Source organism: Perna viridis, chromosome 2 (genome assembly GCF_037379345.1).
Source record: "Perna viridis isolate PV_CMFRI_1.1 ecotype Kerala chromosome 2, ASM3737934v1, whole genome shotgun sequence".
NCBI classification, from domain to species: Eukaryota; Metazoa; Mollusca; class Bivalvia; order Mytilida; family Mytilidae; genus Perna; species Perna viridis.
In genome coordinates this window covers 69077634-69094901 of record NC_142446.1, presented here as the reverse complement: position 1 = coordinate 69094901, position 17268 = coordinate 69077634, and the positions used below count along the sequence as shown (strand labels likewise).

Here is a 17268-nt window from a genome sequence, read left to right as displayed (position 1 = left end):
TTTAAACTAAAAGTAAAGTAAAAAAAACTTCTATTACATAACACATGTTGTTGTTAATATTAAATAATTATGGATGTCTTAAACATGAGTACAGAGATATATGCGTTCCCCCCCCCCCCGAGTTGTTATTTCAGTCATTAGTTGGTATATGTTATAACTTACCTCTTCTCCAAAAGCACCGAGTAAAACTTATCTGTAAGATACATTAATGCTTTACTTGGAGCATATGGTGTCGCAATTTTATCAAAATTTGACAAAGCCAGATGTGACAAAATACAGAAACTGTATTAAAATAGCACAACAACTATGTAGACTTTTTATCAAGATGAACACAACATGTGATACATAAGATAGTTAATGTTTATGTTACAAGGACGTGATTAATCACCAAATAAAAATGAAGTATTTAAAATACTGACTTCTGGTAAATGAGGAAAAGCTGTCTTAGATCAAATATTTTGTACTGAAGAAATAACAATATTTTAAACATTATGCTATTGTATTTTAAAGAATAAAAACTGGTTGATATGAAAACTGCTTTGACAGTAAGAGGGAAAATACAAACGATAAATAGATAATTAATGTTGCCTATTGCCGAATCCCCTTTGTTTATATATGATTACATGCAAGAGTGGATCAGACTTGGAAACCACCTCTGTAAAAAAACAATTCTATGAATAAAATGCTCTTCCCTCGATATTGATTCTGTTGCATTTAAACATATGTTGTGAAGGTGACTTCTTTCTTCTGATACCAGATGTAGAGCAATACCATGAATACAAAAGTGAGTCCGTGCATACAAATCACAATTCATCACCCCATCCAGTAGTTTGCAAAATTTGCAAAGTAAGGAGACAGTTTCCGGTCTGTTGAATGTCTCCTAACCGCCATAGTATATAATAATTGTAACCACAAAGCGAAAAACTAAGCACCTGAATTGGATACATTAGTATCTTAATTATAAATGTCAAATATATGAGAATAACAGTGTTGGTATGCAGTGGATAAACATTTCTTTTTCACATGGAGACCTGTTTTCAAAAAGTGACAGTAATGTTTTAAATTACCGAAGAAAATTATCAGACATGTGAAAGAGACAAACACAACACAAAACACAAAATTACCCCAAAAAATTCATACAACGTAACAAAAGTTAATTGGTAACTCTGACTACACTAAAAACTGGAAGCATGGACCAGGTGCACCGGTAGGGTAAGCGTCCTCTGCTTCTCTATAGATCCGCCGAGTAGCTAATTACAAGTCAAGCCCCCCAAAAAATTATGTTATAATTCAAATTCAACTATATTCTCTATTGCCATATACAAACTATATCTTTGTGACAAACATGTAAAAATACAAAGTAACAGGTACTTTCTTTTATTTACAAGTAAATATCCTAGAGCTATCTGCCAATGACGTTGATAAGGAACCTAGCCTTTTTACTTGTGGTGGCGTTGATTGTTTTAATACATATCTCATTTTATCATGAATTGGCATTATACTAGTCTTCATTTTCTTTTATAACTAAATTTAAAAAATAAGATTCTAAATTGGCTGACATTCGTAAAAGAAATATTTTTCATCATATATTTAATTACATGTACAGGTATTGCATAACCATTTTCCCTCTCTAATTTGAATGTCTCTCTTTTCTTATTATTAAATTGTGGCCACTAGTTCTCATCTTTGTTATCTAAGTTCTATATTCTGTATTTAAAGAAAGGAAATATTTTTAGAATGTATTGCAGCTTTATTGCTTTATATACTTTATTTTCTAATGTAACCTCAATCGAACATAAATCATTTGTAAATAAAACACAAACACTTGTATTGGGATAACGGCTCGCTTGGACAGTTCAGTAAAGCTTATTTATTTTACCAAAAAATGTCCAACTCTGTATGACCTTAGCCACTGCAGCAATCTTGAATTACATTCTACAAAAGAAATACATATTATTACAATATGAACCAACATCAATGTCAAGTCAACAATCATAAAGATACGTACATATAGACTAAATAAAACTTATAACGTAAATCTATTTACAATAATTGTTCTCAAATATATTATTGGGTGGGTAGGAGGGTGAAAAACAAACGTTTACTGTCCGAGAGACGAGCGTCGAATAACTACTTCGAATAAATACACTTCGTTTACCGTCATGGTTCTTCCCTTGTTAATCTATCCATGGAACTTTCTACGCGAGTATACCTTAAGTCACATGATTTTGATATCAACATCAATAAAATAAACAAACACACGGGGAAAACATTTTTTCTGATTGAACTTATGTTGCACCTATTCTCAGTTCCTCAACGACATATCTAATTCTTGAACAAGGGAAATTAAGACTAATCATGCAATGCCATTTAGTCTATCATAAATTCAGGTATAGAGTTATTTATCTCAAATTCGACTTCATTTCGTATTTGATATTGTTTGAAGCATGATGTTGTACGTTGAATAGAGCACGACTTTCAGTTTGAAAAAAAAAACACCGTTGTGTATTTTCCGGAAATTCTGTTTGTGATTCATTTTGAATAATCATTCCAGGACAATTATCAAAACCCATCCAGATTCGTTTTGCCCTTTCGAATCGTCAGAAGTAAATTAACGATTATCGAGTAAATCCGCGCACTGCAGTGACACGCATCACGTTACTGATTGTTTAACTAAAATTCGGCAACCATCGGTTGACATGACCGACAACTAATTAGGTTATTTTTTGCTATATAAAAGATCAAAATGCAGTGGGTGTTCTGCAGTAAAACATTTCTACTTCATTAAATGAAATAGAATGTTAAGAATCATTGCATAGTGCGTTACGATTTTTTTTATTGTTTGTTGTCTGTTGTTTGTTTGTTTGGTTTTTTTTTAATTTTGTTTTTGTTTTAGTTCTTTTTTTTTACCTTAAATTCGATTCGAACTCTTTTTTTGAAAGGATATACATTATATTCTATTTTGATTTAAAATCAATCTCGAAATTTGATTTTTTTTTTCTGTGCATAAGTTTGCAAGTGTTGTAACTAGGCTTTGGTAACAATAAGGTTTGCGTTTCTTAAATCTTAGATTAAATCTCAACATTAAAAGCACTTTAAAGAAATAGAAATGTTTGATTAAAAAATTGTGATCTTTTGGTAATCTTACTTCGATGATTGCTGATGTTATTGGAAAAAAAACAATAATGTATTCATGATTTTATTGATAATATAGAAGCGTAGTAGCATGTTTCCGAATGATTTGAAATTGAGATCGTTGCATTTAATTTAAATTACTGTTGGCAAATTAATAAAAATGAATCGCAACCAACTGTAAACTGAAACATTATTTCAGATTCAAAGAAAGTCGACATTCCAATGGGAACAAATTGTGCTCCCCTACTTGCTGACCTATTCCTTCACTCTTATGAGGTTGACTTTATAGCTGATTTGATCTGAAAGAAAGAATATCGTTTGGCTAGATTCTTAATCTCAGTTTCCGCTATAATAATGACGTATTATCTTTAAACAATCCTAATTTCGGGGATTTGATACATCGCATCTACCCCAAAGAACTTGAGATAAAGGATACTACAGACACTGTAAGGTCAGCCTCATATCTTGACCTACACTTAGAAATCGATGGTAAAGGAACACTATGGACCAAACTTTACGACAAATATCTCTTCAGCACCTGCTTATGGAGTTTTCATATCACAACTCAGAGCTTGCCGAAACTACGCAGACTTCTTGTATCGCGCTAGAACTCTAAAAAATAGGCTTCTGGAACAGGGTTATGTTGCTGCAAGGTTGAAGTCATCACTACAGAAGTTTTATGGTGGTCATCATGAACTCTAGAATCGTTATGGTATCCATCTGCACCATGAAAACTGATTTATTCAACGGGTCATAGCTTTCCTTTCCTCGTTTGTCTACCCCAGACTTTTTTATGAGCAAGTCGGCGGGTGTTTCTAGAAAAGCAGAGGACGCTTACTCTACCGGTGCACCTGGTCCATGCTCCCAGTTTTTAGTGGAGTCCGAGTAGCTCATTTGCTTTTGTTACTTTGTATGTATGATTTTAGTTACTTTATGTTCTTTGTTGTGTATGAGAGAGTAATCAAGGGAACCAAGGTTATAGTGGTAATCAAAAGAATGTAAAGTAACTAAAATCTTTTTTTAAAATCATTCAAAATTAGACCTCACGGCCTTTAACCACTCACAGAGAATCAATATCTTCTTGTTCTCGTTTTATCTATTTTATAAACCTTTATATTATTTTAGTTAAATTAGTAAAAACTGAATGACCGGTTATCGTGGATTTAGTACTCTTGTCAGGCCTTTCATGGTTCGCTCAAGTTTGATGACTGTATTTTATGTTCAGGATTTAAGGTATTTGCGTTTTGCCATACCCCTTCTCGTTTCTTTGTTTTTTCTTTTTAATTTTAATGGATTTTTTATTTTTTTTTTATTTGTATTATTTTTTATTTTATTTGGTTGTATTATAGGTTTCAATTATTTTTCCTGTTAACGTTCATATATGCATATCAATTAAGTCTTGAAATAACCCTATGTTTTATTTTCCCGAGTTTCTTATTTAAAACTGTTGTATTCATAATATGATGCTTCTATTACGTAGTGTACATATTTGTATTAATTTATTATTTACTTTTCAGGAAGCTTGCATTTGCAAACGGTCGTATCTCCACATACATGGCTTAAAACCTTTTAAAACTTATCTTTACCTTTACCTGATAGGTATATTCTATTTTTATCGAATATTGATCCTTCCTGGTCATGTTGTTATGATCGCCATATTGTTCTCTGCAAATTATGTAGACTTAATATTTGGTTCTGGATCGTTGAAAACGTTTCAAAAGTCAATCATTGAATTCAGGTATTATATTAGTCTGTGCTTTTCTTGCTTTGCAGTACAAGAAGACAGAAATTTCGGCGAAAATGGAAACGAATAAAGATCATCTAAACACTTTTTATAATGACATTACTATGTTTGTCGTGTATAATTTCTTTGAAATGTGCGTTTTGAAGAATCATCTTTGCAGTCTAAACGTTTTTCTGAATAGCCATGTACATAAACTATTCCATTTGTGTTACCCAGCTGTCTTATGTTGTCAATGTGCAAAGTCTGGAAACTTTTCAGATTCAAAAGAAAAACGAAAATTAGAAGAATGTGAATTTGAACGTCTCTTCAAACGTGATGAGGTCAGTACGCCTGATCATGAAGAGAAGAGTGGTCAACAAAACATGGAACATTGTGTATGTCTGTACTCGGCTGACCCTACATGTGACATATGCGATTTAGATATCACGATTATATACAAAATCATTACCACATGCTTCACATTTCCACCAATTGCTGGGAATCCACGCTGGGTTAAAGAAATAAGGGACACAAGAAATAAACTATTCCATTGTGGTGACACTGTTTCACAAGAGTTATTCGTGCAACTATTGGGCATCTTAGAAAACGCAACATGCAATTTAGCAAGTGTCATTTCAAAAATGTATCACAGACAAACTATAAAAAGAATTGGTGAAATAAAATCGAAATACAACTTTAAAGAAGATATTGCAGATACGATCCGGATGTGTAATGCGGATATCGAAAACGTAAGAATATAGCATTTTACACAAACACTTAAGACACGCCACACAAAACGTATATACGATTTCAAAACATAATAATTTCATATGGTAATAAAAAATCGAAAATAATTTACATCTACAAACAATTACTATTTGTTTCTATAAACACCCAATTCTATTATTCGATTTCTTTGAAATTTACACTGTCCGTTTAATGGCTATTTATGAGTCGTTCATTTTAATTAAAAATAGTGACTTTTTATACTTTCGGGTGGTTGTGGATTTTGTAATGTCAGCCACTTCCTTTGTTCAAATATTTATTCTTATGAGAAAATAAATTCGCAAATCAAATAGTTAGAAACAAGAATACACGCAACTAATATTTAAGACAGTGCACAGAATTTGAATGGTTGACAACTAAAAAGATTAGCGTTAATTTTGTTCCGATAGGCAGGACCTTGGTTTAGGGGGTCATTTTTTTAAATTTACCGATTTAAAGGATTGATAGTCGCTTCAATTTAGTTTGACATTATTTAAGTTTCGGCCGGGCTATTTTTTCTACTTAACAAATTCTTAAATATAAGCGACTTTGTACACATTTAATTTCCATTCCAGAAATTGTCAAAGGTTTTAAACAAAATGGACTATACGGTGGGCGGTAAGTATTTGTACAAGGGTAAGCGACACAACTCTTATCACTGGAACGTTTGTATTAAGCATTTTACATCAATCTCATGTAAGCTCCAAAGTAACTTGGGCTGATTTCATTTTGTGTCAACTTAAATTAAATATGATAAAACATATCACAGATTTCAAGAGTTATGTCCCTTACCCTAGGTTTACCTCTTTAAGTACAGGAAGTTTTTAATTAATACTAAATAAATTAAGCATATTTCAATTGTATTGTCGCAACATTCGGCTGGAAGAATTATCGCCGTCTGCTTGATACATTATTCAGAAATTGGTTTGTTTATCCTACTTTCGTAAAACTCTTTATACTAAAACAGTTTTTTTTACTAATATTAAACGAGTGGATTGCATGTTTTTTTTAAGTCAACCTGTTTGTTTGTTATTCTTTCCTCCTATCCGCCATTTCATCTGGCTATCCGTGTTCCATCTCACTTATCTCGTCCTCAGATCAACTAATTGATACCGCACATGTGTCAAATATGGAAACTATAAATTTCTCGATTCATATGAAAATATTGTGTAAAAAATATTTGAATAAAGTGCGGTTCATATGATATTGAATGAATGAATGAATGAATGAATGAATACTTTATTGCATCAGCAAAACAATGCTATAGCAAGTAACACAATGTACGTATATGACTAATATGACAGAGAACAAACAATTTATAGATATTGGCTACCACACACACAAGTATAATATGGCGGGAAATGACATGCCATGAGTAAGTCATATGTAAACAGAAATAATATTACCCTCGATCCAGTTACTTATGATTTTATGAGTGGTACTTTCGGCTGACTTTACTGCCTACATTTATCATTTCATAATCCCAAATTTCACCCTATTTTGTATTTCATTATATAATTAAGTTTGTACATGTGGAACATTTATTGCAGTTCATAGTGTGCTGTTAAAAGCTATTCTTGATTAAAAGTCGGATGCTAAATTAAATTCTAATGGAATCACTTTGTAAAGTTTAAATATAGTGGCTACCGAACATCTTTTTTATGATTTTTCTTATTTTGTCTCCCCATCTATATATTTTAGGGAATTTACAATTCCATGTTGGAATGTCCGGATTTAACCCACCTCATGGATCAACAAATGAGATGACAGACATGTTACAAGGCGAAAGTCAAGGTTTTAATACATCTTTAAATTTTCGGTTTTTTATACGTTTTTGTTTTTAATGTTTCGATGTATGCATCAGACGGATAAGAGTTTTTTAAACTTTGATGACCACAGAGGGTACACACATTCATTACTTATCAATGGAAAGATGTACATTCATATATCATACTTTCAAGCGAAAACGGTGACGTTTTCTGCTATTTTGCTTTACTTAGAGGAGAAGTCAAAGATCAATTGACCCAAATACACTTCATAAGATAAGTTTAGTGATTGTGCATTGAAGGTATAGAAAAAAAGATTGACCCGTAAAAACCAATTGTGTAGATAATTTGAGATGTTACTAATTCTGTGCAATTTTCTCAGGCGAAAAGAAGTGTTTAGTGGTGTGGACATTCAAAACCCAGGGAAACTGGAATGTCAAAGAGGTGGCTGAAAAACTGAAGCAAGTTTCAGCCTTGCTCGATTTCAAAATAGAGTTCATATATGCTGGGTCACTAGTTGTCACAACGTCAATAAACATGTCCTTACTGACAAATGCAGATGAATTTTACAATGCAGTTGGGCCATTTCTGGAGCAGTTTGCATCAAAGTGCAATCTTGATGACACATCTGTGGAAATGGAAATTGACGTATCGATTGTTATCTATTATTTGCCCATGAAAGGTATGTTTTACCAACTAACAAATTGTGGCATAAATAGCATTACGAGGTCGGCTTTAGTTATTGTTATCAATACAATTATCTCACAGGTTTCAACTTTCAAATTATCAGTTACTTCATATTCTTTTTTGTGTGTGTCTATTTTCCCTGTTTAGACTTTATTCTTGAAATATAACCTTTTTGATTACCGCTTGAATCTTAGTTTCCTTGATTACTCTTATAGCAGATCATCATGGATAGTTTAGGCCACTACTAACAAAATTAAGTAAATTCCCTTTACTGTTTTCTGACTTAATGTTAACAGATAGAGATGACTATAAAGTTGCCTGCATTGTATGTACAGAGAAAGATGAAGTTCTTCGCAAAAGAGATGATGAGATATACAGGTTAAAACAAGAAATCAATAAGCAGTTAAAGCGATCTTACAGCTCTTTAATGATTGAGTTGGGAAGCCTCTCTAGATCCTTATCCAAAGAGCTCTTTATAGATGATCCTCTCGACCACTTGATAGCGTCATTTGAGGATAAAATAGCAAGAGAAAAATCAGGAGACTTTAGTACTGATGATGAGAATCTAGCTGACGTAAACGATCAAAATCGCGAAAACAGCTCTGAAAATGGCGAATCACACGAAACCAAGCCAATGGTTGCAGGAGAGAAGTCTTTGGAAGATAAAGACGGTAACTATTTTTTTGTTTTGTTTTGGTTTGGTTTGCATTGTTTTGCGTGTTGTTTTGGTTTTATATCTCCACTTTGAAATGGGGTATATAGTTTTAAGGGTGTCCGTCCTTTGTTGCGCAGATGAGTACCTTTCTCCTACCGTTACCCCTCCTACAAAACTGAATGAAATTCAAGCTTTCAAGGAATCTTTATAACATATTTCCAGAATGCACCTCCTATTTAAGATTTTGATCAAAATCAACGTGGAGCGTTCACATAGCAAAACACGGATTTTGTTGTTTATGAATATGGAAACACGTGGGTACCCATATCTTATCCATTACTCATCTTACATTACTATCCTTTAATCTTCCTTTAAACCACTGCATTAATTTAATGAAAAAATCACAGAATTCTTATTTACATATTCCCACTGTGCACCAGGGTTGGGGTGATTGAAATTGGTAATAGCAATTAATTATAATAAAATCTATTTTTGGAAGTCATTGCAAAGTATTTGTAAAGGAGATGATGAATTGAGCGACATTTTGCATTTTTTTAATTTGAGCGACATGATCTTTTCAGCGACAAAACACATATAAATTGAGCGACTTTTTATTTTTTAAATTCAGCGACATTTACCTGAGAAAAATACTTATTACCTCTTCCGTTAGTCAGTGTCCCCTGCTCACTACGGGCAGGTGGGAGTAGGATTTTGAGCAGGATATAGTGTTTGTTTATTGTTCACGGAAACCACATAGTTTATATAAAATACTTTACAATTGTTAAAAATAATGTACTATTAAAAACTTCTATGTACACAATCGTAATAAAATGATGACCGGCTGAGACTTGTATGCCATAAGTTTAACGAACTCAAGTCTTGAGATATCGCCTGCTCTGTACTGTTCCTGGAATTCACGCATCTGCTGCACATTTGACTTTTCGTTAATAGTCAAGAGCATTGGTCGCATAGAAGCTCTTTTCTTAAGACTGTTGTATGTCTGGATAAGTCTGACCTTCTCCAAAAAATCATAAATGTTCGGATGATGGCTATAAAACATTTCACTAAACTGCTTGTGAAAAGACTCGCATCCGTTTGTTGTCCGTTTAACATCTCTAATTAAAACTTCTGGCCAAAACTCTCTGGCAGCTTCAAAAACAGCATCTTCAAAATCCAAGTGGATAGAGGTAAGTGTAAAGTTCAATCCTAAATCTGTTACTACTGTAATAAGATGACGAAACATGTTGATATAACACTCCTTTGATTTTGATATAACACTCCTTTGATTTTGAAGGAAGCAGGAAGAAAGCACATGGTATGTAGCGTCCGTGTTTATATCCAAGCAATGTGTAAAGTTGGTAGAAAAACTTCGGACAATATTTGAATGTCCCGTCACCAAAAATTTCCACAATGGGCTCACAAAAATATTCCATATTGCTTTTTGTAGTCAGCATAATAATACCCGTCTCAGCATCATTGACGTACATCATTTTCTCTAAATTTGTAGACATCAAATCGTAGTCCTTAAGATTTTCGTGGGTTTCCTCTCTTGATTTTGGTAGCTTTAGCGTTGTCTTTCTCCTGAAAATATAAACAAATAAATAATATTAGGAACTCATAGGATATGGAATAAATTTACATGACACAAAATCATTATATATGTTTAATAATAAGATAAGCAATGGAACAACACTTTTGTTGTTTTCTTCATTTTTAGTAATCATGATCATATTTTTAATACTTTTATTGAACATACCTTACTCTATAAACAGCTTGTCTTATCAGGCTAACATCTTCTGGGACTAAACTAGCGTTCTCTGTTTTCCCAACTTCATGTACTATTAGCTTGTGTGGCCGTTCTGTTATGCTGTCTTCAGCTTTTCTCTTGCAAGCTTGTCTGATGTTGTGTCTCTGTATCTTTCTTTCTTCTTCCTTTTCATGGTTATGCTCATTACGTCCATCCAATATCATCAAATCCGTTAAATCTGTCTTGCATCGGGCTTTGCATTTGGCTTTTATACATCTCCAAAGATGTGTGGCACTATATGATTTGTCAAGCCTATACTTAAATCCATCAACAACTATACCTTCTTTCCCTCGATTCGTTGTGTACTTCTCAATCTCCATTTTAAATGTATTTCACTAATATATTTTTGTCTTTATTTATTGTCGTTTAATCTTTTGAGTGATATTCAGAAGGGAAAAAGTACTGGTCGATTCACTGAAGTTGAACTAATACATTCGAGAAAGGGCTAGTTTTGACCAGTGCGAACTGGTGGACCGTTTATGTGAATTTTATGTACATCTGTATTTAATCAATTAAAAAATATGTCGCTGAATTTATATGCCGTTTTTATATTTTGTATTGATTTGATGTCGCTCAAATGATATACGCAATTACTCAAAAAGCGTCGCTCAAAAGATAGTCGCTGAAAAGACAATGTCGCTCAATTTATACGCACCCATTTGTAATTGATGGAATTTTTCAATTACATGTAATTGAAAGTATTTAAATACTTCTCAATTACATTTTAAATACTGTATACATTGCAATTTAATGATAAGAACTTTCTGATACCGCTTTCTAAAGGCAGTTATGTAAACTAAATAGGGCAAGATTATCAAAAATATCAATTTTACATAATAAAAAAATAAATTAAAAAAATGATATTTTGAACAATATTACAATAAAATAGTGTTGATTAGTTATATGTCGCAGGGCATATGGGCTGAGACTAAATCTCCATCGCCAGGACAAGTTTCACCAACCATTAAGAGCCAAAATCTTTATAAACCGTCAATATATTTATTTACAAACTGTACATATTTACTTTTCTTTCAAAAAACAATAAATAACTCAATTATACACGACCAGAAAACACAATAAAATGACACTATGGCTGACAAACTTGCTAAGCGCTTTTGCAATTTAAAAAACAAACATAAAAAAGATTTCTATCGCAAATTTCAGCAAAAATCCGAATAATAGCATAATTATAAACAAACGTTAAAATGTACTATCGCAAAATAAAACGGTTATCTAATCCTAAACCAAAAACTAAATTATAAATGAAATTTCGGTAAAATTAGAAAAACAATGCAAATTCACTATACCTGTAAATATATTGCTTCGGCATTATAGCGTCAGCTAAGCTAGGCTATCTGGCAGTTAATGAAATATAGAATGCTGAGTCGAGCTATGCCTGGGTGCGCATAATTCAATTCGCGCCAGCTTGCAATGTTAGCAAGTGATATGTATACGTCAATATAGGAAGTCGGTGATACGTCATGATGGGTATGGTGTATGGTTTAATAATACATAATGAAAATTACACATAAGGTGACATATATATTTTCAATTAAAAAGCATAAATTGATCATTTGTTAATTATTAAACAGTTTTGTTCCTGTCTTTGATTAATATCTTAATCCACTTTGGACAGTCATTTACCAGATCTCCCTAAGTGCCATGAGGTCATATTAGAAACCCAAGTAACAACATCATTTGAAATTAGAAAAGGTGTGAGAGTGATTAAGAAAGTGTCAAACTAATAAAATAATACAATAGTGAGTTTTAAAAGTTAAAATTTTTCAATTTTGTGAGTGATGTCTGCTAGACTGTTTAGGGATTTTTTTGTTTATTTGTCATATATTGTGGTCTTTCAAAACATAAAGTATTTGAAAAGTAATTAATTATATTTTCAAAAGTATTTGAAAAAAATCAAATACATTTTATAAATCAAAGTAATTGCAATGTAATGTATTTGAAAAAAAAATCCAAAGTAATTGAAAGTATTCAATTAAAAGTATTTGAACCCATCCCTGTTAAAGATTTTAATCCAAGTCAATTCTGACGTCCATTCTTCCAGTAGTCAGACTTGTCTGATCCCGAATAACATCATATATTATTCATCAAAATTTGCAGTATTACAAATTTCAAAATACACAAAACAATGAGTCTTCATTCGTTGTATTGCACACGGTAGAACCTCTTGATGATGGCTTTGGCTTCATACATTGTATTGCACATGGTAGAACCTCTTGATGATGGGTTTGGCTTCCTATTTCGATAATTTTTGTTTTAAGCGCTTCTTGGGTTTTTTTTTTTTTTTTGGATCATCTTATGTAATTAATTATAATGCTGCTGATGAGAGATTAATCCATAAGGTCGATCAAGCCTATTACACAGGCTTTTCTGTCATCTAGCATAATCATACAGGTACATAACTTCTCAATTTACTATAATCTATTACATATTAGTATTTGAAAATCACGTTGTTTGAATTATTTTAAGAGATTTTTTGACAAACAATTTTGTACGGTAAATTGCAAACTTAATTTGAAATTGACGGGAAAATTCTTTCAAAGGGGAGATAATTTCCGGGAAAATATTCCTTAGGTACTTTTTACAGGCGGTGTTGCCATAGATGTCACAGCGGTACGAGTTCGAGTCCCGCGGAGGAAACGACAAAAAATTTGCTTCGCATATTTGACAGTTCTAATATCGTTGGGAAATTTTAAGACCCTTCTATGCTTCCATTTTTTGGTCGTTTCCTCCGCGGGACTCGAACTTTTTCGAATTTTATAGTTTATATTATCTTCCCTGTATCTTTCTTTGTTGAGGTTTAACGTCCGAGCAGCAATATTTCAGCTATATTCAGACGATGAACATGAACTTAATGATAAAATGAACATGAAATGATGATGACATGAAAAAGGGATGGGACACAAGGATAATAGGGTCGACAAATTTTGATTGCCACTGGATATAGGGAGAGGTGGGTGGGGTCGGGCAATTTTGCCTCCTGTGGCGGAGTCCTATGGTTCCTACTCCGGGAGAATACCACAGTAGGGTTCTTTAACGTACGAGGAACGTAGCATAATTCCCAACACAGTGCACCACTATGGTTTGCGGTCAGGTTTTCCGTATTATAGCCTGACAACCCCAGCATGTAACACGCCATGGGTACCCCATTCAACCACCTGGGGCACACATCCCAGTTGCTCTGTGGGCAGACCGGCTAGGGTTCTGAGCACTATTTAGTCGCCTTTTACGACAAGCTTAGCGCTGCTGCAGGCCTATTCTTTTAACACCCGGACCTGCACGGGGCATCTTCCCTGTATCAATTTGATCCGATGGAGCTGTGTAGTCCACGTTTGTGTATATAACATATGTAAAATATAGCTTTGCGATGCAAATTTGACAGTTCTAACATCGTTGGGAATTTTTCAGACCTTTCTATATATATATATACACAAGTTTATGAAGAGGGTAAACCGCTCGGGCATCCTGGGTAAGTCATTTTCATTCCAAATTGTATCTTATATAAGTAAATTTGTAATTTAAATTCTTTAACTGTCTAGTAAACTGTTTTACAGCCTCTAACGAGTCCGGTCCCACAGAAGATTCAAAAGCAGAAATAGACGTGTATGTATAAAATTAAAACTTTCTTTAAAATATCATCTTTTTAATGCTATTTAGATCGATGGTTTATACAATAAATTGCCATTATCTAGCAGTTTTTAGAGGTTGAAAAAAGATTGTCTTGCTACAAGGTTAAATTCAGAACTACAGAAGTTTGTGGTCGACATCATGAACTCGTCTATCGTTACGGTGTATCCATCTGCACCTTGAAAACTGATTTTGTTCAACGTGTCATAGTTTTCCTTTCCTCGTTTGTCTGCCCCGGACTTGACTTTTTATGCGCAACTCGGCGGGGTTTTCTAAAAAAAAAAAAAAAAAAAAAAAAAAAAAAAAGGACGTTAACCCTGCCGATGCACCTGGTCACTGCTCCCAGTTTTCAGTTGTGTCTGAATTGCTGAATTTTGTTTATCTGTACATATTATTTTTGGTTATTTTATCTTCTTTGTTGTGTTTGTCTGTTTACCTGTCTGGTCTTTGTTCTGGAATTGTGTTCTTTTGATTTCCGCTATAATATTGGTTCCCTTGATTACTCCTTCATTCACCCAGTACCCTACAAAGTTATTAATAGACCAATGATACGATAAAAACTACGTAATGCTCATTTCTTTCCATCGTCAGTCTTCTAAGGTGTAAACTTACCATTCTCATTCTCCTATCTCCCATCCCTATTGACCCATTCGCTATACCCAATTGAACATCTTTATAATCACTTTGTTTTTAATTTTTATCTAAAATAATATTTGGCATTGATAATTCAGGTTAATATTTGCTTATCATCATTGTACGCCTTATCAGTACCGATTCCCGTTCTTCCCATTTCCCTTGCCCCATGCCCATGATCCGTTTCCCATGCATATGCCCCATACCCAATTGCCTAATACACCGGCAACTGCGGGTAGATGCCTAATCCCATGCAGGTACTATAAAATACTCTTTTAAGTCAGCAACACCCTGCATAAAACATGTAACTAATTAAATAATTTTCAAATATAGTTTTACGTAATCTGATGTGAAAGCATAACTCCCCAGGTAATTATACAGCACAATACGCAATCCTGCAGTAGCACGTGAGAATTTGTCATTTGACACATTTAATCTCTTTATATATTAAAAAAGAATGATTAAAATAATTATAAATCCGATATCGGTTATTGAGTAAATAAGGGTAACAACAAAATTACTTAACATTAATTTATCCGATCCATAATCAAGTCAAGTCCTAAAATAAATCTGACATAATAGATATTACAGCATTGGAGCAGCGGGTACTGCAATGACCCTGATTTGGTACAGCTTTTCAAACGCAATGGTGGGTTAAATCTAGGTTTTACAGTGTAAATGGTGTATTTGGATCAGTTTATTTTTCAGAAAACTGTAAAATGCCTGTGTTTACACAAAAGTAGACTACGGCAACATCACTTTAACCTTAAAAAACGCTGGGATTGAACAAAGCGATGTCAATATTTGTATTTTGGTAATTAAATTAAGATTGGTCAAGCATCTTCCAATCTTGGCAGGTATTGTTGCTTTTCAAAATGATATCGATTTCAGAACGTTAGTTGCCGTCTATTTTAGGTTTTCGATATTTTTTTTGAAAACGTCTTAAATGTACTGGATTAGTGTAGAAGAATGTATAGCTTTAATAAAAAAAAATCATCAACTTTTAAACTCAGTCAGATTTACTTGAAAAATGTTTAGTTTCTTAGTACATCGCATCGAGTTTATAAGTTGATAGCGTTCAGAACTATTATGACCTCCTTTCATTTCTGTCATCTTAGGAAATTGGATAGTGGGAAAAATGAAGGTAAAGTGTATAAGTCTACCCAACTTAATGTTTCGGCTAATGTTAGAGAACAGTTGATGATCAACAGTTTAGAAGTCACGAAAAATGACCAATTGATAGTAACTTATACTGGAAGTAAACGTGTTTTTATGTTTTCTGACACTGGTGCATTTCTTGATGAGTGCTACTTGCTTGGCAACATATGGGATGTATGTGTGTGTCCTATGGACATAGAAACCAGTGAAGGATCGGATGTTAGCGGTGTTGATGTTATTGATGTAGTTTTTACTCTACCAGATCTAAGATCCTACCAGTATATCTCAATAGAAGAAAACACAATTTTTCTAAAGAAATGTGTCTTCGTTGGAATTTACTGCCTTGGTATAAATGCAACAGAAGATGTAGTGCTGATAGGTGGAGAAGACGCATATCATGTTTTTAGTCGAAGCGACGAGTATTTAAGAACGATCACAGCACACTGTTCTATAACTAGAATCGCTTTAAAGTCATTTCAACCATATTGGAATGAGAGTTCTACTAGATATTTAGATGAAGATTCCAACAGCTCCGATGGTTTCCATGTTGGTGATTCTGCAGATGAAGATTCAATCACCTCCGAGGATATCAGTATTGGGAAGCCTTGTGATGAAGCTTCAACAACTATGTCACATGTACTGCTTTTGAGTAACAATAATGAAATTCACGAAGAAAGTATACAGTTGCTTTCTAAGCACTGGTATAAAGGGAGACGATTTCATCATGTTTCTTCATGTTGTTTTAAAGTGAACAATTCTGAGCAACAAAGAGATTTGATACATGATATAACAGTTGACAAGACTAACAATGAAACCTTAATTTTGTCTAATTCGGGGAACTGCATCTACAGCTTGCACTCGGACAGAACCATAGAAAATATACTGAATAAGCAGGATGGTATAGAAGAACCGACAGCTTTCTGTTTTGATGAAAATAATCGTAGATTGTTTATCGCAAACAAAAATGGGAGGGAGATAAGAATGTTTGTGAAACAAAAATAAATCGTTTTATTTTGAATTTAAATCTAAATTTTATTCTGTCGTGTTAAGACCGACGGAAATGAGGCAAGAATTTGTTTAGGGTAATACTAATGAAATTAGAAATTGATTTTTCATGCAAACAAATTTAAAACCATTCTTTGTAAAGTATCATTTAATCGATTTCATGCTAACTAAATTATTTAGTTGTTTCCTATTTGAGGGGGCGTCTGTCATTTTACTCCAATACTAGTGAAAAATAAAATCGAGATTTCATGCAAACAAAATTATTTAGTTGTTCCCTATCTTCTTAAGT

General features: G+C 33.2%; 1 protein-coding gene across 4 annotated transcripts; it reads left to right on the top strand.

Annotated features, from left to right (window-relative positions):
* The first annotated feature begins 4742 nt into the window (after positions 1-4742).
* LOC148626688 (uncharacterized) lies at positions 4743-16992 on the top strand. 4 transcript variants are annotated; one of them, XM_088570869.1, is made up of 8 exons: positions 4743-4873; positions 5138-5607; positions 6199-6259; positions 7325-7417; positions 7772-8071; positions 8373-8747; positions 14111-14159; positions 15935-16992. In XM_088570869.1, exons 2-8 carry the CDS (start codon positions 5242-5244, stop codon positions 16974-16976), a joined length of 2286 nt encoding a protein of 761 aa, XP_088426995.1. In that variant the 5' UTR covers positions 4743-4873; positions 5138-5241; the 3' UTR covers positions 16977-16992. The 4 variants fall into 4 exon arrangements, with proteins under 4 accessions (XP_088426995.1, XP_088426994.1, XP_088426993.1 ...); XM_088570868.1 differs by having other exon boundaries at positions 4767-5607; positions 6199-6241; XM_088570867.1 differs by having other exon boundaries at positions 4767-5607.
* The last annotated feature ends 276 nt before the right edge of the window (positions 16993-17268 follow it).

Coding starts and splice junctions, on each gene's coding strand:
- LOC148626688 (XM_088570867.1), top strand. CDS start 4,936: ATGGAAACGAATAAAGATCATCTAAACACTTTTTATAATGACATTACT. Junction 7,418..7,771: donor GTTACAAGGCGAAAGTCAAG/GTTTTAATACAT, acceptor CAATTTTCTCAG/GCGAAAAGAAGTGTTTAGTG. Junction 14,160..15,934: donor TCAAAAGCAGAAATAGACGT/GTATGTATAAAA, acceptor CTGTCATCTTAG/GAAATTGGATAGTGGGAAAA.